The 25,039-nt window shown below is 39.2% G+C and overlaps 2 protein-coding genes across 15 annotated transcripts; one reads left to right on the top strand and one right to left on the bottom strand.

Moving 5' to 3' along the window:
* Positions 1–15,493, bottom strand: mak (male germ cell-associated kinase). 11 transcript variants are annotated; one of them, XM_058060226.1, is made up of 17 exons: positions 15,264–15,493; positions 13,288–13,570; positions 10,077–10,369; positions 9,589–9,643; positions 7,851–7,972; positions 7,439–7,521; positions 6,289–6,421; positions 6,040–6,211; positions 5,317–5,484; positions 5,000–5,239; positions 4,732–4,931; positions 4,480–4,619; positions 3,199–3,333; positions 2,648–2,722; positions 1,962–2,081; positions 537–626; positions 6–394 (listed from the first exon to the last, which is right to left on the bottom strand). In XM_058060226.1, the coding sequence occupies exons 3-17, from the start codon at positions 10,178–10,180 to the stop codon at positions 228–230; spliced, it is 2,004 nt and encodes a 667-aa protein (XP_057916209.1). In that variant the 5' UTR covers positions 10,181–10,369; positions 13,288–13,570; positions 15,264–15,493; the 3' UTR covers positions 6–227. The 11 variants fall into 11 exon arrangements, with proteins under 11 accessions (XP_057916214.1, XP_057916212.1, XP_057916218.1 ...); XM_058060229.1 differs by lacking the exons at positions 13,288–13,570; positions 15,264–15,493 and adding an exon at positions 11,869–12,039 and having other exon boundaries at positions 3–394; positions 4,732–4,928; positions 10,077–10,366; XM_058060227.1 differs by lacking the exons at positions 7,439–7,521; positions 13,288–13,570; positions 15,264–15,493 and adding exons at positions 7,685–7,764; positions 11,869–12,038 and having other exon boundaries at positions 5–394; positions 10,077–10,366.
* Positions 12,839–20,428, top strand: plcxd2 (phosphatidylinositol-specific phospholipase C, X domain containing 2). Of its 4 annotated transcripts, none has more exons than XR_009120551.1 (9): positions 12,839–13,146; positions 13,265–13,401; positions 13,466–13,585; positions 14,353–14,406; positions 14,496–14,651; positions 15,374–15,470; positions 16,414–16,544; positions 17,919–18,092; positions 19,736–20,428. XR_009120551.1 is itself a non-coding variant. In XM_058060242.1 (9 exons), exons 1-8 carry the CDS (start codon positions 13,044–13,046, stop codon positions 18,076–18,078), a joined length of 972 nt encoding a protein of 323 aa, XP_057916225.1. In that variant the 5' UTR covers positions 12,839–13,043; the 3' UTR covers positions 18,079–18,092; positions 19,736–20,428. The 4 variants fall into 4 exon arrangements, 3 of the variants coding, with proteins under 3 accessions (XP_057916225.1, XP_057916226.1, XP_057916224.1); XM_058060242.1 differs by having other exon boundaries at positions 15,374–15,484; XM_058060243.1 differs by having other exon boundaries at positions 17,919–20,428.
* The last annotated feature ends 4,611 nt before the right edge of the window (positions 20,429–25,039 follow it).

Here is a 25,039-nt window from a genome sequence, read left to right as displayed (position 1 = left end):
GAAACGTATTATAAACCTTTATTTGTATAAAACATTTACAAAAACATAGCATAAGGTGTATAAATTGTATTATAAACTATGCTGGTTGCTGCAATGTAATTCAAGCTAAATTATCTAAATTATAGCAGAATTGGCTCTCATTTTGGGGGCCTTCAAAAATACTCAGCAGCTGGCCTTTTACTGGTTCCTACCTGAAGCGTATTGGATCTTATCTGTCAAGCGTAATTCTACCGATTTCCACCATACTTGGAAGTCCAGTCCACTCTACCATGGACCGGCTGGACGGCGGGAGCTCTGGAAATGAGATTCCCGGAGGTTTTTCCCAGAGCTGAGTAGCTACTCCCTTTCACCACTTGACTTCTGACATCTGTCCTCCTCTTCCATCCCTCGTAATCTACAAGAAAATGTCAGTGCTTTATATGGAAAACAACTACTATCGTGCTATTTGCATTATGGGAAATCAAAACAAATGACTACTCTCTACAACTAGGGCCCACTTCAATCAATGTAACAGCTATTTTAAAAAAAGCCAATACCTTCATTCGTTTCACTCAAAGATGAGATGGACTTGGGCTTTGCGTGTTTTGTTTTGTCTTTTTTAATTTCAGGAGAAGCGGAAGGATTGACTGAAAAAAGGAGGGACGAGTGAAAGAAAGTTTGAAAAGTCAAAGGAAGAAGTAAAACCATACATCCATTTTCTATACTGCTTATTCTCACAAGGGTGATGCTGGAGCCTATCCCAGCTGTCTTCAGCCGAGAGGCGGAGTACACCTTGGATTGGTCGCCAGCCAATCACAGGGCACATATAGACAAACAACCATTCACACTCACATTCATACTTATGGACAATTTGTAGTCGCCAAGTGGAATGTTGGAGGAAACCGCAGTACCCAGAGAACATGCAAAATTCGACACAGAGATGCCCAGGCAGGGAATCGAACCTAGCTTGCGTGCTAAACACTTAACTACTGTGCAGCTGGGTGTAAATCGGTGTCTAAACTTGCTGTCTTTTAAAGGCCTGTGATGCATTCTAAAAATATAACTTAACTAAAAAACCCCATCAAAAATTCACAAAAAAAAGTGAAAATATTAGGCAAATGAAGTCAAAATATAATAATAATACTAATAGTAATAATAATTCCAAAAAGAAAGTTGAGAAAGTTGGAACATTAAAATAATGTAGAAATTAGAAAAATAATCTGTAATTTTACAAGAATATAGCAAAAATATTAAGAGAAAAAATGTGCATTGTAATAACAAAAAAGGCTACATTTTCTTGTGATAAAAATAAAGTCATTTTAGTAGCAGAAAGTTGAAATATTAAGAATATATTAAAGAAAGTCATAAAATTATAGGCCGTAAAATAAAGGCTTGTGGTACATTCTAAAAATATAACTTAAGTTAAAAAAACAGCAAAAATTCACAAAAGGCAAATTAAGTCAAAATATAATAATAATAATAGTAATAGTAATAATAATTCCAAGAAGAAAGCTGAGACAGTTGGAACATTAAAAATAATGTAGAAATGAGAAAAATAATCTGTAATTTTACAAGAATATAGCAAAAATATTACGAGAAAAAATGTGTATTGTAATAAGTAAAAATGCGTAAATTTTCTTGTGATAAAAATAAAGTCATTTTAGTAGCAGAAAGTTGAAATATTAAGAAAATATTATAAAAAGTTGTAAAATTATGAGGAAAAACAACAGAATAAAGTTTTGATTTGGGAAAATTAGTTATAATTAGTATCAAAATGTGATATCTGTATTGGATTTTTTTTCCCGATCATGAAAACTGCTATTTAAAAAAAATGCTGTATACAACACATATGTGTTCATTCCACCACAGGAGATACTGTATATACTAACTTCTGAGCATATCTACATCATTACAAATGATCATTTTTCATCATGTGGCCCTCGGTGGAAAAAGTTTGGACACCCCTGGAACATCGTCTTTACCTGTGTGATGGCCGGCGATAGGCGCGAGCTGGATCCTCTGTCCCACGGAGCCCACCTCTCTCTTTTGAAACGAAGGGATGTAGCCAGCGGACAGGTTATACTTGGTGCTCACAAAATGTCCTGAAGATGAATTAAACAAAAACAGACATTTGGCTTTTGTAGATTCCAGTGATCAAACCCACACCATAAAACCACATGATAGACATAGCGTTGGACACAGTGATGGGAAACTCTATTATAGCTAAATAGGCGATGCTAAACTGCAAAGCTTTTGAGTAATTTCGGTGAATGTGTGGTAAATAAGGAGCATCTTGGACAAGTAAAAACAAGTGATTGAAGTCATTCACTTAATTCACTTCCTAAACAGTCAGAAGATGGTTATCAGCGTCATTAGTCAAATGCACCATTGTTCCCCTATGAAGCTATAGTGCAATTGACTGGCACTCTTAGTTCTTTCTCCGGTAACTGTTTTTGAACCCCCCATTCCACCTGCGGAGCTTCTAGCAGCTGGAATCTTTCACATGTTAAGTCACCGAGTGAATACATGAAGCTTGTTGCATCAGCAGCCATGCTGGTTGTTAGTTTATCTCGGTTTCCCCCCCTCCGGCTATCCCACCGACTGCACCGTTTGTACACTAAACACATCACCGACAGGGAAAATAAACAAGTACAGCTTCGTTAATTACCTTTGGAAACATCAATTTTTTCCCGTATTTTCTCCTTAAAAACGGTTTTCTCTGGTGTGTTTTCCACAGAGGCTTCTAGAAGCAAAACAAACGTCGCTGTAGTTAGTTCAGGTGTATGAGAGAAGGCACCAGGGGTGGGACAAATGAACAAGGAGGAGGTGTAGATGAGAGGCATTTAAGGAACACTTGTCTTACAGTCAAGCGGCCTTAATCTCATGAATAAGCAATGGAGATGGAGAGACAGCGTGAGCACACCAAGGCCAGGGAAGGGAGGGGGGCACAGCGGGGAGCGATATTGTGTGTCTGTCTACATGACAAATGAATTCTAGAGATCTCTAAAGTCGCAGACACTTAGGCTCACTGCGACGGCACGGCTTTTTCAATGGACCCTGTAACTACTGCTCGGGAGACATTAGCTGCATCATTAGCATTTAGGGCCTCTTTTGTGCCAGAGAGGATAATAGGGTTGCACTGACAGAAGTAGCAAATGAGGCTTCAAATTCTAAAAAAAATCTTGCACGTCATCATCACGTGATTATGATATTTCATACCTGGGTGAGCTCTGGGGGCAGATAATCCTGCTCCAATCGGAGCGAGAGGTTTATTTATAGTGTTGGAGTTCTCCCACAGGTCCCGTAACGTCATGCCAGTCCACTCCTTTTCACCTGACGTCTTGCCGATAAAACCTTGAAAAACATGAAGGTATTTGCTCATATTTTCTACCGCTTTTTCCTCACGAGGGTCGTGGGGGTGCTGGAGCCTATCCCAGCTGTCTTCGTAATTAATCGGGAAATGTGCAAATTCAGACATTTTTACTCAAGAAAATGTTAAAAACAATTGGAATCATCAGCTCGAAACCGTTAGCATTAATTTGGGTTTCTCTCTGTAAATTCTTCTTTTTTTTCTACCGCTTTTTCCTCACGAGGGTCACGGGGGTGCTGGAGCCTATCCCAGCTGTCTTTTGGGCGAGAGGCGGGGTACACCAGCCAATCACAGGGCACATATAGACAAACAACCATTCACACTCACATTCATACCTATGGACAATTTGGAGTCGCCAATTAACCTAGCATGTTTTTGGAATGTGGGAGGAAACCGGAATACCCGGAGAAAACCCACGCGTGCATGGGGAGAACATACAAACTCCACACAGAGATGGCCGAGGGTGGAATCGAACCCTGGTCCTCCTAGCCACTCGACCGCCATGCCGGCTAGCTAACAATAGAGTTAAAATCAAGCGTCTGAATATGTTTTTTAGTACGCAATGCAGCGTATAGCTTAACCACTGTTAAATACAGACACATAGTTTCACAAGTACTGACAAACTTACTGTGACCCTTGACACCACACACACACACACACAAGAGAACTAGAGTGATGACCAAGGCAGGAGATATCTGGTATGTATGATATGGCTTGTTTACAGCACAAGAAATCGCAGAACGTTGCAGACGTCCTGGCATCGTCCTTGCTGACAAGAAAGACAGAGATGCTGAAACCAGGGCGACGGCACATGCTGATTGGTCCACGTCTTGCACCATCTTGAAATGTATAAAAAGCCGGGCAGGGAAAGAAAGGGTGCTTTTTTGCTGCTGCGCTGTACTAAGCCCCAACTTACTGTTGGCATACAGGGAAAGCAACTAAGCCCGGACATCAGGAATAAATACTCTGGTTTTCATATACCGGTTTGGTTATTTAGTCTGCCCATATCCTCAATTCGACACCCACAAGGAGATCGCATCGAAGTAAGGGAGGTCGAGATTTCCTTCAATGCACAATCATGCAACTTCCGATGCGACATTTGTGATCATTATGTAAGATGGCGGTCTTACCTGGCAGGTATCTTGACTGGCTGAGATAATGCTGCCGTGCTGCAGATCCTGGTAGATGAGGATCTACTGGACCAGCCTTAACATTGCTAGGTAGTTTGGTGATGGTGCTAAAGGAATAAAGAGGTTTCTGCTCCACAGCCCTATGTGGAAAAGAGTAAATTAATAATGTAGACTCATGATCAAACTCAAACTCTGCTCCCCAGGGTCGGCAGCACTCATGCACACATGTGCCAGCTATACTGTAGTACATACTGTGGCCGAGGTTCCTTGGAGTTCCTCTCCTCCTCAGAATTCCCCAAGCTGGGTTTCTTGGAGTGAGAAGCAGCAGTGTCTAACGGATCGGAATCATCCCAGCTATCTAAGGTCTTGGTCACCGTCTGGCCCCAACGCCGTCTGCCGTTTTTCACCATCCCTGTTCCACTAGTGCTGTTCTCATTGCCAACCTGTTTCTTCTAGGAGCAGAAACCCCGGGTTGATTACATTTATTGAAATAATCCCAGAATGTCAAATGCAGACTCACGACATGGCCGAGGCCTCCTTGTTTGCTCTCAGATTGAGGCACGGCGATCTGCTTAAGAGGCTGATGCTGCTGGAGGTTTCTTGGGGAGGATTTAGAGGCTTTGGTATCAGAAGTGTGATCCACTTTAGGTTCCGAGACCTGCTTCTGGATTATCTGTCTGGGTTGGACCTTCTTGGTTTCTTGGCTGTGAGGACGAGGACCTAAAACCTGCCCGACCTGGAAGTACGGGTAACGTAGGGCCTGTGGAGGAGAGAAAGACCACAAGGATATTAAACACAGAAAAAATGGAGATGAAAGTGAGAGGTTGGTGTCTTCACCTGTACTGCAGTCGGTCTTTTTTTAGGGTCCCACTGAAGGAGGTCCTTCATGAGAGTGATCGCCTCACTGCTGGCATTGGGGATGAGCGTCCTTAGGGGGGTTGGCACACACTGGGGGAAGCGAAAGTTCATGGCTGAAGCCAGGTGGTATCCCTCCGACCAGTCCAGCTATCGGAAATGGAAAAATACTTAGTCAGCCATGTTTTCCTTTACTAATATTCACATTTTCCATCACATATTTATTTTGGGGCTGCACTTTAGCATGTCGGACACACAGTCAGGAGATCTGGGTTCGGAACTTTGGTGCATGTATGATTTTCTCCGGATACTCCGGTTTCCTCCCACATTGGGGACACTGAATCGGGACATATTTTGGTCAATAATGTAACATCTGGAGACCCGAATTCAATCCCACCCTCGGCCATCTCTGTGTGGAGTTTGCATGTTCTCCCCTTGCATGCGTGGGTTTTCTCCGGGTACTCCGTTTTCCTCCCACATTCCAAAAACATGCTAGGTTAATTGGCGACTCCAAATTGTCCATAGGTATGAATGTGAGTGTGAATGGTTGTTTGTCTATATGTGCCCTGTGATTGGCTGACGACCAGTCCAGGGTGTACCCTGGCTCTCGCCCGAAGACAGCTGGGATAGGCTTCAGCACCCCCCGCAACTCTCGTGAGAAAAAGCGGTAGAAAATTAATGAATGTAACGTCATATTTGCCTCACCTTCTTGACAGTGCCAAGAACCTGACAGATCTTAAAGATCTCATCCACTTCACTGTTTCCAGGGAAAAGAGGCCTGAGAGTGTAGAGTTCGGCCATGATGCATCCGACAGCCCACAAGTCGATGGGAGAGCTGTAAGTCGATGACCTGAGCAGAACCTCGGGTGCTCGGTACCTAAATATAAGCAGAGAAGTTAATGAAATAAATCAAACAAGCAAACATGAGACCAATAACAGTGAAGCGTTCATCACCATCTTGTCGAGACATAGTCGGTGTAGGGAGGTTTGGAGCGGATCTCCCTGGCCAGACCAAAGTCTGCTATTTTGACCAGTTCTGGGCCCATGCATAAGAGATTTTCTGGCTTCATGTCTCGATGGAAGAAACCTGGAGATAAAAGGACCTGTAGTAGTCCTGGCAGATATGATCAGCTACTTAACTAGATAGACCAGGGGTGTCCAAAGTGTGGGCCGAGGGCCATTTGTGGCATACAGTTTTGAGTCCAGGATACTTTGACAATAAAAAATTGCAGTTAAAATCGCCCTTTAGATTGGCTTATCATTCCCAATTTCCGATCAATTAAAAAGAGGAAAAATCGACCCAATCCCCGGACGGACCGGGATTGTGACTTTCATTCATTTATTTTCTACCGCTTATCCTCACGAGGATCGCGGGGGTGCTGGAGCCTATCCCAGCTGTCTTTGGACGAGAGGCGGGGTACAGCCTGGACTGGTCGCCAGCCAATCACAGGGCACATATAGACAAACAACCATTCACACTCACATTCATACCTATGGACAATTTGGAGTCGCCAATTAACCTAGCATGTTTTTGGAATGTGGGAGGAAACCGGAGTACCCGGAGAAAACCCACACATGCACGGGGAGAACATGCAAACTCCACACAAAGTTGGCTGATGGTGGAATTGAACTCGGGTCTCCTAGCTGTGAGGCCTGCCTGCTAAGCACTTGACCGCTGTGCAGTCATCTTGGAAGTTTGAAAATTAAATTAAATTAAATTAAATTAAATTAAATTAAATTAAATTAAATTAAATTAAATTAAATTAAATTAAATTAAATTAAATTAAATTAAATTAAATTAAATTAAATTAAATTAAATTAAATTAAATTGAATAGAATAAAATAAAATAGAATAAAATAAAATAAAATAAAATAAAATAACTTGGGCCTCCTAGCTGTGTGGCCTAACCACTCGTCTGCCGTGCAGCCCTACAGTGTATTTAAACGTTTTAAAAATACCTACAAATATCAAGATGGACGTCCACATCCTTTGATTTTCTACATTCAGCCCTCGGTGGAAAAAGTTTGGACACCCCGATATCCACTAATGCAGCCAAAACATGCAAGTGGTGACAGGAAGTGGCGACAGAGTGAGGCTACTTACCGTGCTTATGTACAAAAGCCAAGCCAGATAACACTTGGAACATGATGTTCCTAATTTCATTCTCTGAGAACATCTTATTCTCTCTAAGCAGAAAGAGGAAAAGAAAGAATGATAACGAGACATGCAAACTCCAGATAGGCCAAGTTGAGAAGCAAGGGAGGCGTCCAAGAACAAAATTCTATCAAGTAATCTCAAACGGAGAAGAAATCCTGCAGTCTGAAGCCACTCACAAAGGGTCACACCTACCATGTTTGTGAATAAAGGACAGGCCTTGTAATATCTGAAAGCTTATGTTTCTTATCACTGACTCAGGGAATAATTTCTTTCTGTAAACATAAAATTAAAAGAATACTCACACACCAGGCTATAGTGTCATAAGCTATGACGCGGTGATAATATTGTAGTTTCTTACCTGTCCTTCATGAGTTGATAGAGGTTTTCCTTCATGTATTCAAAAACAAAGTACAGGTGATCGTTCTCTCTGATAACTTCCTTCAGTTTGACAACATTTGCGTGGTTCAGCTTCTTCAGCGACTGGGAAATTAAAAAAAAAAAAGAATATTGTCATGTTAGTTATATACAGACCTGATCCAAATTTTAAGACCAGTTTTTGTAGGGGGCGTATGACAAACAACACATAACCGCAGTTTGATGACCCTGCACCACCTGAAACTCCAGTCTGTTTTTGGAATAAGAGAATAAAACTTTTTCCACCTTTGGGGATCACAATAGATAAAAATCTATTTCAAATATACAACATAAGGTGGCCAGAAATATTTCAATATTGAACAAAGCAAAATTTGTTCTCAATCAGAAATCACTCCACACTCTTTATTGCTCTCTGGTTCTACCATATCTTACTTATTGTGTGGAAATATGGGGTAATAACTATAAAAGCAATCTTCATTCGCTAAATGTACTGCAAAAAAGGTCAGTAAGGATAATTCATAATGCCGCCTACAGAGAACATACTAACTTATTTCTAAAATCACAAATACTTCAACTTGCTGATATAGTTCATCTTCAAACAGCTAAAATAATGCATAAGGCTAAAAATAACCAATTACCTAAAAATGTCATCCAATACTTCTCTACAAGAGAGGAGAAATATGATCTCAGGGAAGAAGTACATTTGAAACACTTATATGCTAGGACTACGTTAAAAAGCCATAGCATTTCAGTATGTGGAATCAAACTATGGAATGGATTGAGTAAGACCCTCAAACAATGCACAACGATGAGCCAATTCAAGAAACAATACAAGCAGTTGATGTTTGCTAAATACAAGGATGAAGAGTCTTGAACCAGTCATGATGTGCTATACATATCACTATATTGACACTTACTATGGTACCCATTATGTCATTGGATGGTCATATCACCTCGTACTTCAGTACGAGGTGCATTATTTAAAAAAAAAAAAAAAAACTAAACTGTACTATGGAAAGCAGGAAGTGAACAAATGTGACAGTTACTGATTGTAAAAGTACCAGATGGAGGGGTAGGATTTAATAAGCTTTGCTTCTTCCTACTCCTTTTGGACATGTGGAACTGTGAACTGATTATGTGATGCATTCAATTGTAATCTGATGCATGTTCAAATGAAATAAAACCATTACCATTACCGTTCAGTGCGCTGTATTTAATGCTCCCTGGGAAAGTTTTGTGGCATTGAAGGCGACGAAACCCTTCTCTTCCTGAAGATGCCGTCTGATGGTTATTACGCTGCAGTTGGCACCAGGAAGGACCGCCTTATCAAACCCTCCGGCTCAGCACAAGTGTCATTTTTTGGGGTCTAGCACTTTACCTTTTTATTCCGTAATGCTCAGGATGTTTCAAAAAACGACATTTCGTTGGCAATTTCACTACTGTGTTTTTGTGCAATGACAATAAAGGGAGTCTATCAATCTAGTCTATCTATCTATGACTGTCTTACAGCAAGACTTTGCATATGCAATTCGCCAAGAGTTAGCTTCTTCGCTTTAGGGTATGAATGATGATGAATGAATTTTGAGCAGATTTTGTGGTCTTAAACACACCTAAGTATTGGAACCAATGCACAGAGTGAACTTTCTCCCTTTCACTTTTGAATCTCGTGACATGCCTACTATTTTGAGATTCTGACCAAAACATCTGAAAAGCATCCTCACCTTCACCTCTCTTAGGTTCATGCATTCATCCCATGAATAGAATTTCCTCTTCATTCTAGGAAAGAAAGTGAAAGGTTCATTGTTTGTTTACATTATAAAGTCAATAATAAACTACATTTGGCATCATTTTCATCCTCTCATATCACTTGTTATTAGACATTACACATGGAATTATGTATTCCTCCACTTTTGGTCATCCTTTTCCTTTCCACCATGTGAGCAACCTGACACAACCCCGCCTTCCCTTGCGTCTACTTTCACTCCCTTTCACCACGCCGCATGTATTGTCTTACATGGTAACCAAACAATCAAGCAAGCAGTGGACACGTCGTTGGGTTTCTCATGTATTATTGAAACAAAGACATAGAAGCTTTTTATTATTATTTTGTTACCCTTGGTGATGGGGTAAAATAAGTAGAACTATTATCATTTTTGCATTTCATACATAGCCTCGCACGCTACTAGTCTTAAATAAACAGCATCCTCACCGTTTAATAGCCACCAGCTCCCCAGACTCGTTGCTTCTCCCCATCAGCACGCTGCCGTAGGTGCCGTCACCCAGCTGCTTCAGTGTAGTGTAGCGGTTCATCATGGCTCACGATGCTTTCATCTGCTTCAACGACTCGGCAAAATAGTCTTGACTCATCTGTGCTTTTCCAGGGAAGTTGTTTTAATGTGGCAAAGCTTCAAAATTCATCTTGGATAGCGGAGTGAGGTGGGAGTCCCATGTGAAGGACTGGTGTGGGTAACAACTGGTTAGAAGTCCGTCATAGCAAGCCTGCTGGAGGGAAATTCAATTGTTAGGCAACAGGTTGACGACAAATCACACTATTTGGATGCTCCGACATGCACAAACAAAGGAGATGACATCGCCACCCTCAGCAGATTAAGCCAACAGAGATGTAAATAGGATATTACATCACTGCCATGCTCACGTCACTTCACGATGGCAAGAGGATTGGAGTGAGACAACAAGCAGCCATGTAAACAGTAACCTCTTGGGATTTCTTATAAGAGCAAGACTACTTGAAGGAATACTGAAGCTTCCACTCCTAACGGCCTAAAGGGCTAATTACTAGTGCCTTTGTAAGAATACACATTTTAGGGCTGGAACTGCAACAATTAATCGGTTACCCAATTAATCAACAACTATTTTGATAATCGATTAATCATTTGTTTTGATGTTTGATGTTGAAATATCCTGATTTCAGCATCTCAAATGTGATTTTTTTTTTTTAGTTTTCTTCATTATCCATGAAAGAAGACCTATTATCGTTGTGTTTTAGCCAAAACAAGATAGCCACATTAACTTTGACTTAGGGAAACAATGATGGGCATCTTTGCCCTGCTCTTTTCTGAAATGGACCGAACCACTAACTGTAGGTGTTTGCTTCATATTAATGTGGGTCATATATATTTGGGTTGTAGAAAAATCAAGACATTCATACACATCAGTGATCGATAACATATTGATTCGGTCCATCAAACCAACCAAGAAAAAAAATCATCAGTTGCAGTCCTAATTAGGAAAAAATTCTGTTAAATTACATGGGAAAAGTTAATTATGATCAATTATTTTTTAATTCATTTTAAAATAATTTAATTATTAATTTAAATAATTTAATTATTTTAAATAATTGTAATTATTTTAACATTTATTTTAAAATAATTTAATATTATTTAAAAATTATGATTAAAAATAGCATTGGTCCAATAAAAACTTAATAAAAAGCTATGAACTCTTGCAAGAGTAGAGTAACACAGAAGTGGATATACAGTAGTGCCATATATTCTTGAAGATTATACCATTAAATATTAACAGTGACAGTAATATTAAAATGTGCAGAGCCACCCTTTTCCCTATAGAGTTTCATATTTCAATGTTTTAAAAATACGGCCCCTATTCAGGTGAAGTGAATGAGCAAGGAGGGCAGCCAGAGACAGCTGGCCTGCACTCCACCCTCACATATGGCAACCTGTTGTTAGAGGGGATTTGAAGGGAATTAAGATGCATCCATGTCACATGACATGAGGTGGATAATCAAGGTCAATTATATTACAAGGAAACTAACCTGAAAAGGTCAGCATCTGAAAGTTATTTCACTATACAGTGAGTTCAAGTAAAAACATTTCCCATTTGATATGAAACATGAATGGAGATATGTAAGAGGAAATTAAAGAAATATTTGTTCTTGACGTGTCAGCTTTTGACAGCTTGTCCAGACAATGAAGCACACATCTCGCTCACTCATATATTTAAATTCACTGAACTGAACTCACCGTTTTTAGGGTGTTGCTGTCCGTATTTCCTGCTGGTGCTGCTGATAAAGACGCTTTTTTTCCAGATAGAATTCACTGCAGGGTGTAAAACCTGCTAAACCCTTACGATAAGAAGCGTGTGTGTGTGTGTGTGTGTGTGGCTGCCTGCTCTCCATGGAAACACACACACTAACGCAACACTCCATTCTGTCCGGGTCTCCTGACACGCAGTGCATTGTGGGATTTGGTGTTTATTTTCGACTACCAAGCAACCAAAATACACTATATTGGCATGAAATGTTCATGACACATCATTATATTACACTAAATATTATATTTATAACGATATTACATATCGTTCTTGTAGTCCAGGAATATATAACAGTATTAAAATAAAAATGTTTTCCATTATTCCATTTCCGGGTTTGGTAAAATGGATGGTGACCGAGAAAGCTCAACGGAAAGAAAATGCGATATCACAAATACTGTAGTTATTCTTTCACAAGTTGTTACACACGAAATTATATATTTTTAACCGTAGCTCAGTCCTATTAATTAGCAGCTTCTAATTTACACGTCATTGTAGCTAATACAGAAACTCCGGGGTAAAAAAAACACATTACTTTACCGTAGTCACGCCACATGAGGGTGCAATTGAGCAATAACTAAAGAACAAGAATCCCCGTTAATTACGATTAAAACAATGACTATTTCAATCGGCGACCATGTATACCTTGATGATTAATATTGTTTGAATATAAACTACAATGTAATGGAGTGCCATATGTCACAATGGTTTTTTTAAATTATTTTTTATTATATACTTTATTTTTATTCATTAGCTGTCTGCACACTCCATTCAATTTCAGCCCCAAAAATCACCCCATCTTTTGTGTACGTGAGGATGGTCTTCGCTAACGCCCACAGGGCTAAGAAGCAGCTGGGTGGGGGGGATAATGAGTGGAATTTCGCCCTAAGAGGATTACTAATGTCTCTAACGCGCACCTCTATGAAGGTGTGCATGGTCCAACAAACCAGAACTCGACCTGGAGAAACTGAGATCGTATTCCAAGATGACTTGTATTTGTTTTCAAGTCTTACGGGCTGGAGGGGGCTTGTTACAGATACACCGGCACCGTAGAGCGGTTTCCTGAGTTTTTTTTTTTAATGGAGGTTAGGACTTTTTCTGGACAGGCATGAAAACTCGACCAGCTGGGATTGGAAATGTCAACGCCGATTGGATGGGCTCGCTGCCCTCCAAGCTTAGTGCCATGCCCCTCAAACACCTAGCGGTTCCTGGTAAGCCCCCTTATCTTTGACAATGTTGTATTTTAGTCTCCAGTCCTTCCATTAACATTATCCTCCAATATATGCCTGAATGTACTTTCATTTCTCATCCTTTCCATCTTCCCCCAAGGCTCCCATGACTCTTTTACTTACTGGGTGGACGTGCATGCTCCAGTAGGTCCTGATCAAAAGGTCTACGTCAAGTACCTGGCCACCATGTTCAGTGTTTTAGCCAAGAAGGTGATGGTGAAGTGGTCCATGACACAGGTAGACGTTGCATCATTTTTGCGTGGAAGGTTTACACTGTTGATAAGCCGGTGTATTTCCACAGAATCTGACGTTTAAGGAGCAACTGGATGCAGGAATTCGCTACTTCGACCTCAGGGTCTCCTCCAAACCAGGCGACCCGGGACTTGAGATCTTCTTCATTCATGGTCTGTTTGGACACAAGGTGGGCTGTTCATATTGAAGATGCAGCAACCATTTAATAGTGTCTAATCAAGGGTCAATACTGTAGAAATTAAACTTGGATATTGTAGTTAGTGTACAAGTTGTGTAGGTGTATATACTGACTATTGTACTGTAATTAAAACAGAAGCATTAAAACACCCGGCTGCACGGTGCCCAAGTTCAATCCCACCCTCGGCCATCTGTGTGGAGTTTGCATATTCTCCCCATGCATGTGTGGGTTTTCTGGGTACTGCGGTTTCCTCGCACATTCCAAAAACATGCTAGGTTAATTGGCGACTCCAAATTGTCCAGCACCCCCGCGAGCCTTGTGAGGCTAAACTGTAGCGGTAATAAAACAGCCCCGGGCCATCACACTACCACCACCATATTTTACTGTTGCCATCATGTTCTTTTCCTGAAATGCAGAAATGTACGAGACACACACCTTTCAACTTTTGTCTCATCAGACCGCAGTGTAGTTTCCCTAAGTCTTGGCTTTGTTCAGCAGTGGATTTTGTCCTGGAACGCTCTCACTACAGTTAGCTGGAGTCCCAAAGCTTTAAAAACAGCTTCATAATTGGTAGATCTCAATTAATCTCAGTTATGTTGTAACTCTTAAGTATATCCATGCTTCATTCATACAGTATTGTTCCTTGAGAAGTATGATACAGATAAATGTAAGATACTGTATCTCAGTTGCTTCAGTTTCAGCTTTGCTTTATGAATTGATGCACTATGCCTAATTAAATTTGTTCTGCTGCTCCAAAGGTGAGGGATGGACTTATCGAGATAAACTCCTTTTTATGTCAGCACAGGAAAGAGGTGAGGCGTAGAAGTTTGACTTTTACATGTTTGAGTTCTTGTAGAATAACACCACCTCAAAAAGGTGACCGATTGGGTATTTAATGCAGGTGATCTTCTTGGACTTCAACCACTACTATGCAATGGGCCCAGATCACCATGAATACCTCATCAAGACACTTCAGGAGGTGTTTGGTAGCAAGCTTTGTAAGAACTGTTCAGTGGAGGCCATTACTCTGGACTACCTCTGGGAGAGGAAATACCAGGTGAAGCCACAATAGTTGCACAAGTGGAGTAAAAAAGTTATACAGTAATCAATTATTTCATTCTTTTAGCGATATGCATCATTTATTAGTGATGTCTAGATGCATGTGTAAACCCACAAGTGTGTATTTACATACAGAAGTAAAGTAATCCCTGCTACTGTGTCTCCACTGGGTAGGACTTAGTACAGTGTCATCCCATTAACACACGTTTCAATTTCTAACCTGCATTGTATTTGTCCCCTTTTGGATTAATTTATTAAAGGCCATAACAATTTTTTCTGCACTTATTCACCACTAAAACTCAATGCCTGTCACATATGTAACCATATATTGCCTGTTCATTTAATTCACGACCACAGTTAAACAACATAAGGGGTATTAAAAACATTCATATACATGTATTTTGGTTTTAGAAGTAAATTTTGTTTCGGAGTGATTTAAATTGAAGTCTTGTGACCCTAATCTGTGTCTGACTTAGTTGGCAAGGGGCAAGTGAAGTAGAGAAGGGATTTGCACAAATATCATCAGCAGAGGGCAGCATTGCTACAAATACTGTACAGTATAAACATTTTAGTATGATGTAAGGAAAAGCCTACAACTACAATCACCTACCCGTACATAGCTGAAGTTGGCATCATGTTATCCCATACCAGGTTGCATTTTTCCAGTTGTCAATTCATCTTGGAGCAGAGTAAGGTTTTAACGCGCTCTCCCAACCGCAGGTCATCGTTTTCTACCATCATCCATCAGCTCAGGGTGTCCCTGTCATGTGGCCTGGCAACAAGATCCCTGCACCCTGGGCCAACACCACTGAACCCAGTAAGCTCATCCAGGTAATGTATTGTATGTACACACAAAACATTTCAAACATTTTATTTTATATATTGACTCACTGGTTTTCACACATATTTCAATAACAAAAAAGATAAAGCTAGCTTTGTCTTTGTATAATGCAAACCTCAGAGACCCCAAGGGAGTAGTTTTCTTCCTTTTGTAAGATCTCCATCGACATCTGCAGTGCATGTATGACACCACAATGATGACGTTGTAGTGCACAGCATGCCACTGAAAGAAAAATGGAAATGTGAGCATTACTGGTTATGAATGAACAAACTACATGTAACACTACATTGGTTGTATGTATACATGTTATAACACTTAGCATTATATTAGCATTGTATTATAAATACTTCCGTTAAAAAAGAAATACTTACGTTATTGCCCTAAATAAATGAGTGGAGTACCCAGAAACGTACTTACATTTTATTTAGATTGTTTGTCGGTGTTAAATGTTATTTACTGTCCGTCCGGTTCCCGCCTGATTTTGGATTTCCTGTTTCCCGTAACATAACGCATGCGCAGTAAACCATAGGTAGTAAACGAAAACCTTAGATATAAATATAGCATATTGGGCTTTAGTTCCGAGATGTAGTGCAATTAAAATCGAGGCACGATTTCTTTTAAGAAAAGAAGACGAATTAATACAATTGAGTTCAAAGGATGGCGCTAATGCACATCAACACTAGCACAAAAGTGGAAAGAGAAGAAAAGTAGCGCATGCGCATCAAAGTGGCTTGCTTGTGACGCATTCCATTCTTGTTGGATTACTTGAATTATGTATATACATAATATATAGAAGTGAAGAAAACAATTTTATCAATTTGTAACTCATACCCCGTTGTCTTCTTTCTCTTTAACATTCAAAAACTAACAATGTTCTGGGTATTAAGAGTGTGTGTAAGCTACACTTTTTTCTATCTAGTTCCTGGAATCCACACTGAAGCAAAGAGCCCAGCAGGGATCCTTTCACGTTTCCCAGGCCATTCTTACACCACGGGTCAACACTGTGGCGAGGGGTCTTGTCTGGGGTCTACGCAATTACTTGGTGGAAAAGTAAGAAGTTTGTTATTTGGGGTATTGTAGACCAAAAATATATGCAGGATCTCTTTGTTTGGGTACATTGCATTGACTAAGGTAGCCAGTAATGTTGGATGAATGAAACCCTGAACTGATGGTGTGGTGGGACAAGAGGCAGTGGCGTCATTAGGCCTATTTTAGGGGGGCTTCAGCTTTAATAATACAATATAATATGAGATATTTTTTATTGATTTTTAATTTTTTAAATAGATTTTCTTTTTTTTTTTACAAAATCTGACAAATTTCATATATTAAGGCAAAAGCAGGCTAATAAGCATAATAAAGCATTACAATATAATATAATATAATATAATATAATATAATATAATATAATATAATATAATATAATATAATATAATATAATATAATATAATATAATATAATATAATATAATATAATATAATATAATATAATATAATATAATATAATATAATATAATATAATATAATATAATATAATTTTTATTGATTTTTATTTTTTTATAGATTTTCTTTTTTTTACAAAAAAATATCTGACAAATTTCATATAATAGTGCAAAAGCAGGCTAATAAGCAAGCCAATAAGCAGGCTAATATTAGCCTACTACTACTAGTAGTAGTAGGCTAATATTAGCTACTACTTGGCTACTACTACTAGTTGTAGTAGTAATAATCAGAAGAAGAATAATGATGATCGTAATAATAATAGGCTGATTAATAATATGATTATATAAATATTATTATAATAATATAATATATGAATATAATAATATTATAAATATAATAATATTATAATAAATATGATAGTGATTATTATATAATTGATCACTGTCCACTGGACAGAATGGTTGCAGAGCTTGAGCAGCGGTTTTGCAGTGTAGATTGTGTGTACTTTTAAATTTAAATTTAAACAATTGATTATCTCTACTAAATCTGTCCAAAAGTGGGAAAGTTATATCCCGGTTCTTGTTCGTTTTTGGATTTTTTGGATTTTTTTGAATGTCTACTACATTCATTCATATCCTGTGCATCTTCAGGGGCTAAGCCCCCCTCCCCTGTCCTCATAACCTAGTGACACCCCTGACAAGAGGTGGCCTAATATGGCACCTCTGAGGAAACTGGATTGTTTATCGCCTTTGGATAAACATGCTGACTTCCGGGTTTTGTTCTGCCAGTGACAAGAAACATTTTATAATTGTGTGTGTGTGTGTGTGTGTGTACTGCTGTGGAATTTTTCAACAGTTTTTATCATTACAGTCACATTTTAACATAGCTTATTAGCTCCAGACTTTATTTGAAGATATGTAGCAAAGCCCATTTTTTGTCCAAAGATGTGAATTGTTGCGTGTATCTCTCCTGTTCTGTGAACTAGAAATCTCCCTGCGATCATGTCCTGGGTGGAGATTCAGAAGCCAGGCTCGGACGGGGTCAACATCATTACCTCCGACTTTGTGGAGCTTACTGACTTTGCCAACATTGTCATCAAACTCAACAACTTGCTGTTGTCTGAACACGAGTCCAAACCAAGATGACAACAAAACAAAAGGTGTCCGGTCTCATACCACGCACTTTACGTCCATGGTCACATTTGTCTTCTTGGAATGTAACTATATCTTATATTGTGAGGATAAGAATTTAACAATTTAACAATACAGTAATCCCTTGTTTATCATTGGTTCCTGTGATAAGTGGATTTCTTATTTATAATGGAATATATTTTTAGTTATAGCTTAAAAAAACAGTTAATGACCTCATAAATACGTATTTTAACATTGTTAGAGCTCTTGAGACATGAAATAACACCCCTATAGTCATCTTTACGGTCGTTTTACCCAATATCGTAGACTGATGTGACACTGGGGGTTCAAAGTTTACTTATATACGTACTTGCCTGCAATAGAAGTCCTTTGTTCTGACGTTCAAGTCTGGTGCTTGTGTGTCTCACCAAACATTACAAGACACATATTGACCAGTGTAGAATGCTACTTATCATCCCAGCGTCTTTGAATGTGTCCTCTGAATGCCTTATATTTGTATTTTACTTCATTTAGACATTTTCATGCTTAATTTAGGCACAAAAATACATAAAACATAAATATGCATATTTGAGTAGCAATGGATTACTGTATGTTTATTATTGTGGTTGTTGTTTACAGTGGTGTACCTGCACCGCATCAAAATGAGGGTTAATACCTTCTCGTGAAGGTAAATATGTACAACACCACTGCACACCATTTTGTATTGTACAGGTGTGCCTAATGTGGTGACCAGTGAGTGTATTACAGTTTATTGTGGATTGTGTATTGGAGTACACTACTGGGCTGAAACCAGCAGAGACACTGTTCTTTTAGTTTCACAGTGTAGAAGAAGAACAGCGATATGTTAGCTATTTAAATTTGAGTGACATTGCATCCATGTAAACGTCCAGTATCACACAGTAATTATGAATTAATTAAGTTGATCAACTATAGTGGGTTGCACGGTGATCGAGTGGTTAGCACGCAGGCCTCACAGCTAGGAGACCCGAGTTCAATTCCATTCAATTCGGAGTTTGCATGTTCTCCACGTGCATGCGTGGGTTTTCTGCAGGTACTCTGTTTTTTTCCCACATTCCAAAAACATGCTAGGTTAATTGGCGACTCCAAATTGTCCATTGGTATGAATGTGAGTGTGAATGGTTGTTTGTCTATATGTGCCCTATGATTGGCTGGCGACCAGTCCAGGGTGTACCCCGCCTCTCGCCCAAAGACCCTTGTGAGGATAAATGCTTGAAAATAAATGAATGAATGAAAAATAGAGGTTAAATAACCCTCATTTAGGATCTAATTTAAACACTTTAAATTGCTTGCCTGCCTTTGAGCTAAAGTTGGCCATTTTACTGTGCAAATAAAATAGGTTACAGCAAACTGTGGCTTTGCTATAGTTAAACAAGAGGTGCAAACAGTTACACCTTCAGGGGAGAAATGTGCAGTTAGGTTTACCACAATTCACATAAAGCACATGCAATGTACACACGAGCAGCTGTTATATACAATAAAGACTCTAAGGTAAATATTTGACATGACACTAGTATCAAGCAGATGACAATATCTGTATATAGAACGGCAAAAATAATGTCCTAGAATGTTTGCATGTGTTTATTTCCAGTATGTTGGCTGAGTGATTACTGCTTATTTCATATACTGGCAGGGTCTTCATTCCTGTGGTTCGAGCACGGGAAAGAAGAAGCAAAGAAATAAAAGTTTTACCTTAAGGGGTAATTCTCAACAGCTGTTTTTCCTCCTACTTATGCTGCTGCTTTGATATCAGCTCTACCCCTTTTTCTCTTTTGACTCCCTCCCTTCTCCTTCCTTGCCTGTCCAAGCCAGCTGAGTGCGGTCTTCAGAGTCACCAGCACACGAGCGCTTTAATTGTGGCGTAATTACACATTCCACTGAAGGCAAGTGGGAGCGTAAGAGGAGCAGCTCGGACTGATGGGGAGCATTCCTCTCTTGTTTGCATTGCAGTCCTTGCACGCTCTTCTTGTTATTTCCACTGTGCATCTGCCAACTTCCCATGTTTCAAAGGAGCACAAGGTTCTATGTTAATGTTCCGTGCAGGAGAAATAATAAAATGGATTTCAGTCTCCGTGCATCAGAGAATAGTCAGACTTGAAATTATGTTTTAAAGGTCCTATATTACGCTCTTTTCAACAGTTTTAAATAAGTCTCAGGGGTTGGACAACAGTGTATTAGAAGTGTGTTGCCCAAAATCAACCCTTGGGTTAAAAAGTGGTTGGAACACCATTTTATGTGTCTGTAGCTTTAATGCCAATGAGCTGTGTTTGTCCACGCCTTTGTCCAGAAATGCTTTTGTGTACCTTATCCACTATTTTACACATGCACTGTACCTGACTGGGCTTTATTTTAAGATGTGTAGCGAAGCCTGCTTTTTTTCCCCCCAAAGCTGTCCTCGGTTGTTGTTGTTGTTGTTTATTACAGATCACCATTAGTCCTCACTGCAGTGAAGACTATTCTTCTTGGGGTCCAAAAACTTACATTTCAAACTTCAAATATAACACAATAAAAATAGTCATTACAATTAAATATAACTAAATCTAAAAATGATCTGAGATGTAATGGAATACAACCTTTAAAATTATTGAAGCCAACCACAAAAATTATTCCAATTTACACACTCAGAATTTCAGAATAAATCAACCAACTACACTATAAACCCGAATGTTCAAAGTACTTAAATAAATGAAGTTATGCATACTCAAAGTTCTAATAACTTACTTATGTTGAGTTCATTTAACATATTGTTCCATTTTGAGTACTTGAGTACTACTCTTGCAGAAACTCATATGTTTTGATTAAATTGAACTATGGCTATATTAAGTAAGATTAACTTAAAAACATAGTTTACATACAACTTAAGACAATGTAAATCCAATTGCTCAAAATAAGTATAATTAACTTAAAATTTTCTTAAAAGTTCTACTTACAAATGTTGATTGCCAGTTGCATTATCTGTCTTTTCAGTTTATTTAACTTGTAACTTTTGATCAATAATATTAATTAATTAATTAATATTAATTAATAATATGAACTTTTTGCAGATTTATGTAACCTACTTAAAATAATTCGTATTTACTTATAAAAAAAACACAACTAAATCAAAGCTAGAATCAATTAAGAATAAATCCATTGCATCATATAGATTTGTACTGTGTAGGTTACACATGCAGACCGTCTTCCTATGGAAGGAGTTGAAATGAGAACAATGAACAAATGAAAGAATGGAGCATGCATGGCAGAGAGAATGCGAAAAAGAAAGCTATTTCTCTCTTCACCCCAAAATTAAAAATGTATATCTAATATCAACTCCAAGTATTAAAGCTCTGATATACTCAAATGTTTGAAAAAAACGTGGCAACTGATTACCTCACTTTTTTTTATTCGAGTTTGCAGTGTAGAAACTGACTTCCTTGCTAAATACTGCTTGTCTTACTTTATTTTTGAATCTTTTTTTGTTATTTATCATGGTTAAATGTAGTGGAAGCTTATTCTAATATATTACTGCTTTGTACATTGTAGTCCTCTTTAATGCATTAGTTCTTGGCAGAGGCAGAGTAAAGTGAACACCTGAAGCATACCTGGTTTCATAGTCATGTCGAGTATTGATGGGTTTTAGATGTAATAACAAATTGTTAGGTTTCCCAATATGCCAGATAAACAAAAATGTCACCAGGCTACATGCCTGTGATGCGGTGGCGCTATCTGCAGGCGGTGTCAAGTACCGTTGCTTCTTTTCTACAAAGGTAGTTGGTCATAAACTAACTTAGAACCAAAACTCACTGATTGTACTTAACACCAAAGTTCAATGTATATAAGTGCAGCCCACACACTCTGGGAACACAAACACTGGTATGAGGAATAATTATTGTCTAATAACTATCTTAACCACTTTTTCTGATCTATAAATGTAGTTAGAATGTCGTATTATTGTGTTAAAAGATGCCAAAGTTTCAGATAATGACGTTTGCGCATTTGGAAGCGAGCCCTGAAAGACGTTTGGTATGACTTCACAGAGAGAAGTCTTCAGCACAGATACAAGCTGGGACCAATCAGAACGGAGGCGGGCCGTGGGTGGAATAAATGAAAACAGACTGTTTTGGAAAGCCAAGGAAATACAGATGAATAGGTACAGATTCTGAAAGCTCTACAAAGTTTTTTGTGCAGGTTATTGTGTGTAGCTGCTCTATCGGAGTCTACAACTCAATACAAAGGGCCGAAAATGAGCATAATAGGTCACTAGATGCATTACCAGCATGCCTTGCGGCATCTTTTTGGAAATATTTTCTGGAGATGTTTATTGATAAAACATAAATACTTGATGCTGCTCAGACCATACCTCCAGGCCTGCTCTAGGGAATCATTCATGTCATACTGTAACATTATTAAAATGTCATTTTTGAACAAAAAAGGACCTTTAAGAAAAGACAGTAGCTATTATTGACAATATTGTCATATGTGTGTATGTAAAAATGAAAGACAAACATCTTAACTAAAAGTCAACCCAAAAAGTGGTTTACACCACCGCTGTCTCCTTGGCACCGGGTGATGTCACATATACAGTAAACCTCGGATATATCGGATTCAATTGTTCCCACTGGTTTTGTCTGATATAAGCGAAATCCGTTATATGCGTATACCGGAAAGTGTCAGTTTTACGCATATATCGGATTTATATCCGGTATATGCGTAAATCGGATTTTATCCGTTATAAAAAGGCACTTCCTTGACTATGTTTCCAATGTACCTGGACGCGCAGGCAACGCTGCAAACGCTGCAAATGACGTCGTATAGCGGCCTGTCATGATTCGGCGAATCGGAGCGCCACGATGCGGCCATCCGATATACGTATGCGAGAAAAATTTAATGGAAATGCATTGGAACGGGACTGGAGATTTTTTCCGAAATAGGCGAAATCCGTTATAAAAAATCTGATATATGCAATGAATTTTTATTGGAAATGCATTACAGAAAAATCGGTTCTTTTTTATCTGTCCGTTGTGAGCGAATTTCCGATATATCCGAGTCCGATATATCCGAGGTTTACTGTATCACGCATAGATTTGTGAGCATTCCCATGGTTGAAACAGCTGGGAAAAACAAACAAGAGTCTACCTGATTTGTCCAAATGGTGTTGATGCCGCATCAGAATCCACAAAATCACACACTGCTGTGGGATGGCATTTCACTCATGTCAGCCCACATGGTTGTTTTGGTCACTCTAACACAAACATCACAGCCAAACTGATTCCACAAGTTGAGATGAAGAATGTTGGCAGACCACTCCATTCTTTCTGCTCCCAAATTCTGGATGGAGTCTTTGATAAACACTACCCTGTGGGACGAGCATTTGGTTGTAGAATGTGGAGTGATGGTTTTGCCACCGGTTGCTGAATTTCTCTCACAGTAAGATGATGACAGCCTCGCATTTCAAGGGACATCACACTGCTGGAAAAAGGAAAACAACCCTTCCAAAAATATGAATCATATTGACATGAAACGTTGCTACAACAAATAATCTACCACAAACACATTTTTAGAACTTTTTTCTTTGATTGTGATGATTTTTAAAAGGTTGCGGTTAGAAAAAAGTCCTCATAAATCCCCAAATTAATACAACATTTCCCTGAAATTAAGCCTCTAAATTGGTAGGCGGTTTAAATTTCACATAAATGGAAGTAATCCACATGAAAAATGTGGAAGACTGGTTTTCAATCACTGGGTGGAACTGCCCTCCAAAAAAAAAAAAGCCTTCTGGAGTCACATGGGAATTGTGGAACTCACTTGGGAATGCCGTCCAACTTATCTCTGTGTGTGTGGTTGTGTCTGATGTCAGCGCTCATGCTCGCACTGAGCAAACCACAGAACTGTAATGGCTTAAATGGCTTATGGAAACTCTTGAAAGGAAGTTAAGATGAACTGCAAAAAGACTGACAGCTCAAACTTGAGAGTCTTATTTAATCTGTTTTATTTCTTTTACATGTAAAAGCAGTTAGAGAGACTTCATATAATAAGATTCACAATGTGTCGGTGAGAAGCAGTCGAGATAGTGGGGCCACCTCTAACATATAATGTCACTCTGATGTACTCATTCCTGATCCTATCCATCCTGGTCACTCCCAATGAGAACCTCAACATCCGCACATAAATGACTACATAAACTAAAATAGGGGCGGCACGGCGGTCTAGTGGTTAGCGCGCAGACCTCACAGCTAGGAGACCAGGGTTCAATTGCACCCTCGGCCATCTCTGTGTGGAGTTTGCATGGAGTTTGCATGTTCTCCGGGTACTCCGGTTTCCTCCCACATTCCAAAAACATGCTAGTTTAATTGGCGACTCCAAATTATCCATAGGTATGAATGTGAGTGTGAATGGTTGTTTGTCTATATGTGCCCTGTGATTGGCTGGAGACCAGTCCAGGGTGTACCCCGCCTCTCGCCCGAAGACAGCTGGGATAGGCTCCAGCACCCCCGCAACCCTCGTGAGGAAAAGGCGGCAGAAAATGAAATGAAATGAAATTAAATAAACTAAAATACAAGGCGGCACGGCGGTCTAGTGGTTAGCGCACAGACCTCACAGCTAGGAGACCAGGGTTCAATTCCACCCTCGGCCATCTCTGTGTGGAGTTTGCATGGAGTTTGCATGTTCTCCGGGTACTCCGTTTTCCTCCCGCCTCACGCCCGAAGACAGCTGGGATAGGCTCCATCACCCCCCCACGACTCTCCTGAGGATAAGTGGTAGAAAATGAATTAATTAATCTAAAATACAATTATAAGGCATTCAGAAGATGCATTTGTGGATGATTTGTATTACTCTGTACTGGTTATTGAGTCGCACGAATACCAGAACAACAGGCTTTTATTGCAGGTTTGAATTATCAGGCACAATAATCCCTTATAAAAACACATGCTACTGTAATGATGATTCAGAATGAGGA

Source organism: Doryrhamphus excisus, chromosome 21, assembly GCF_030265055.1.
Source record: "Doryrhamphus excisus isolate RoL2022-K1 chromosome 21, RoL_Dexc_1.0, whole genome shotgun sequence".
NCBI lineage: Eukaryota > Metazoa > Chordata > Actinopteri > Syngnathiformes > Syngnathidae > Doryrhamphus > Doryrhamphus excisus.
The sequence above is the reverse complement of the archived record's forward strand: the minus strand, read 5'-3'. Positions and strand labels throughout refer to the sequence as shown.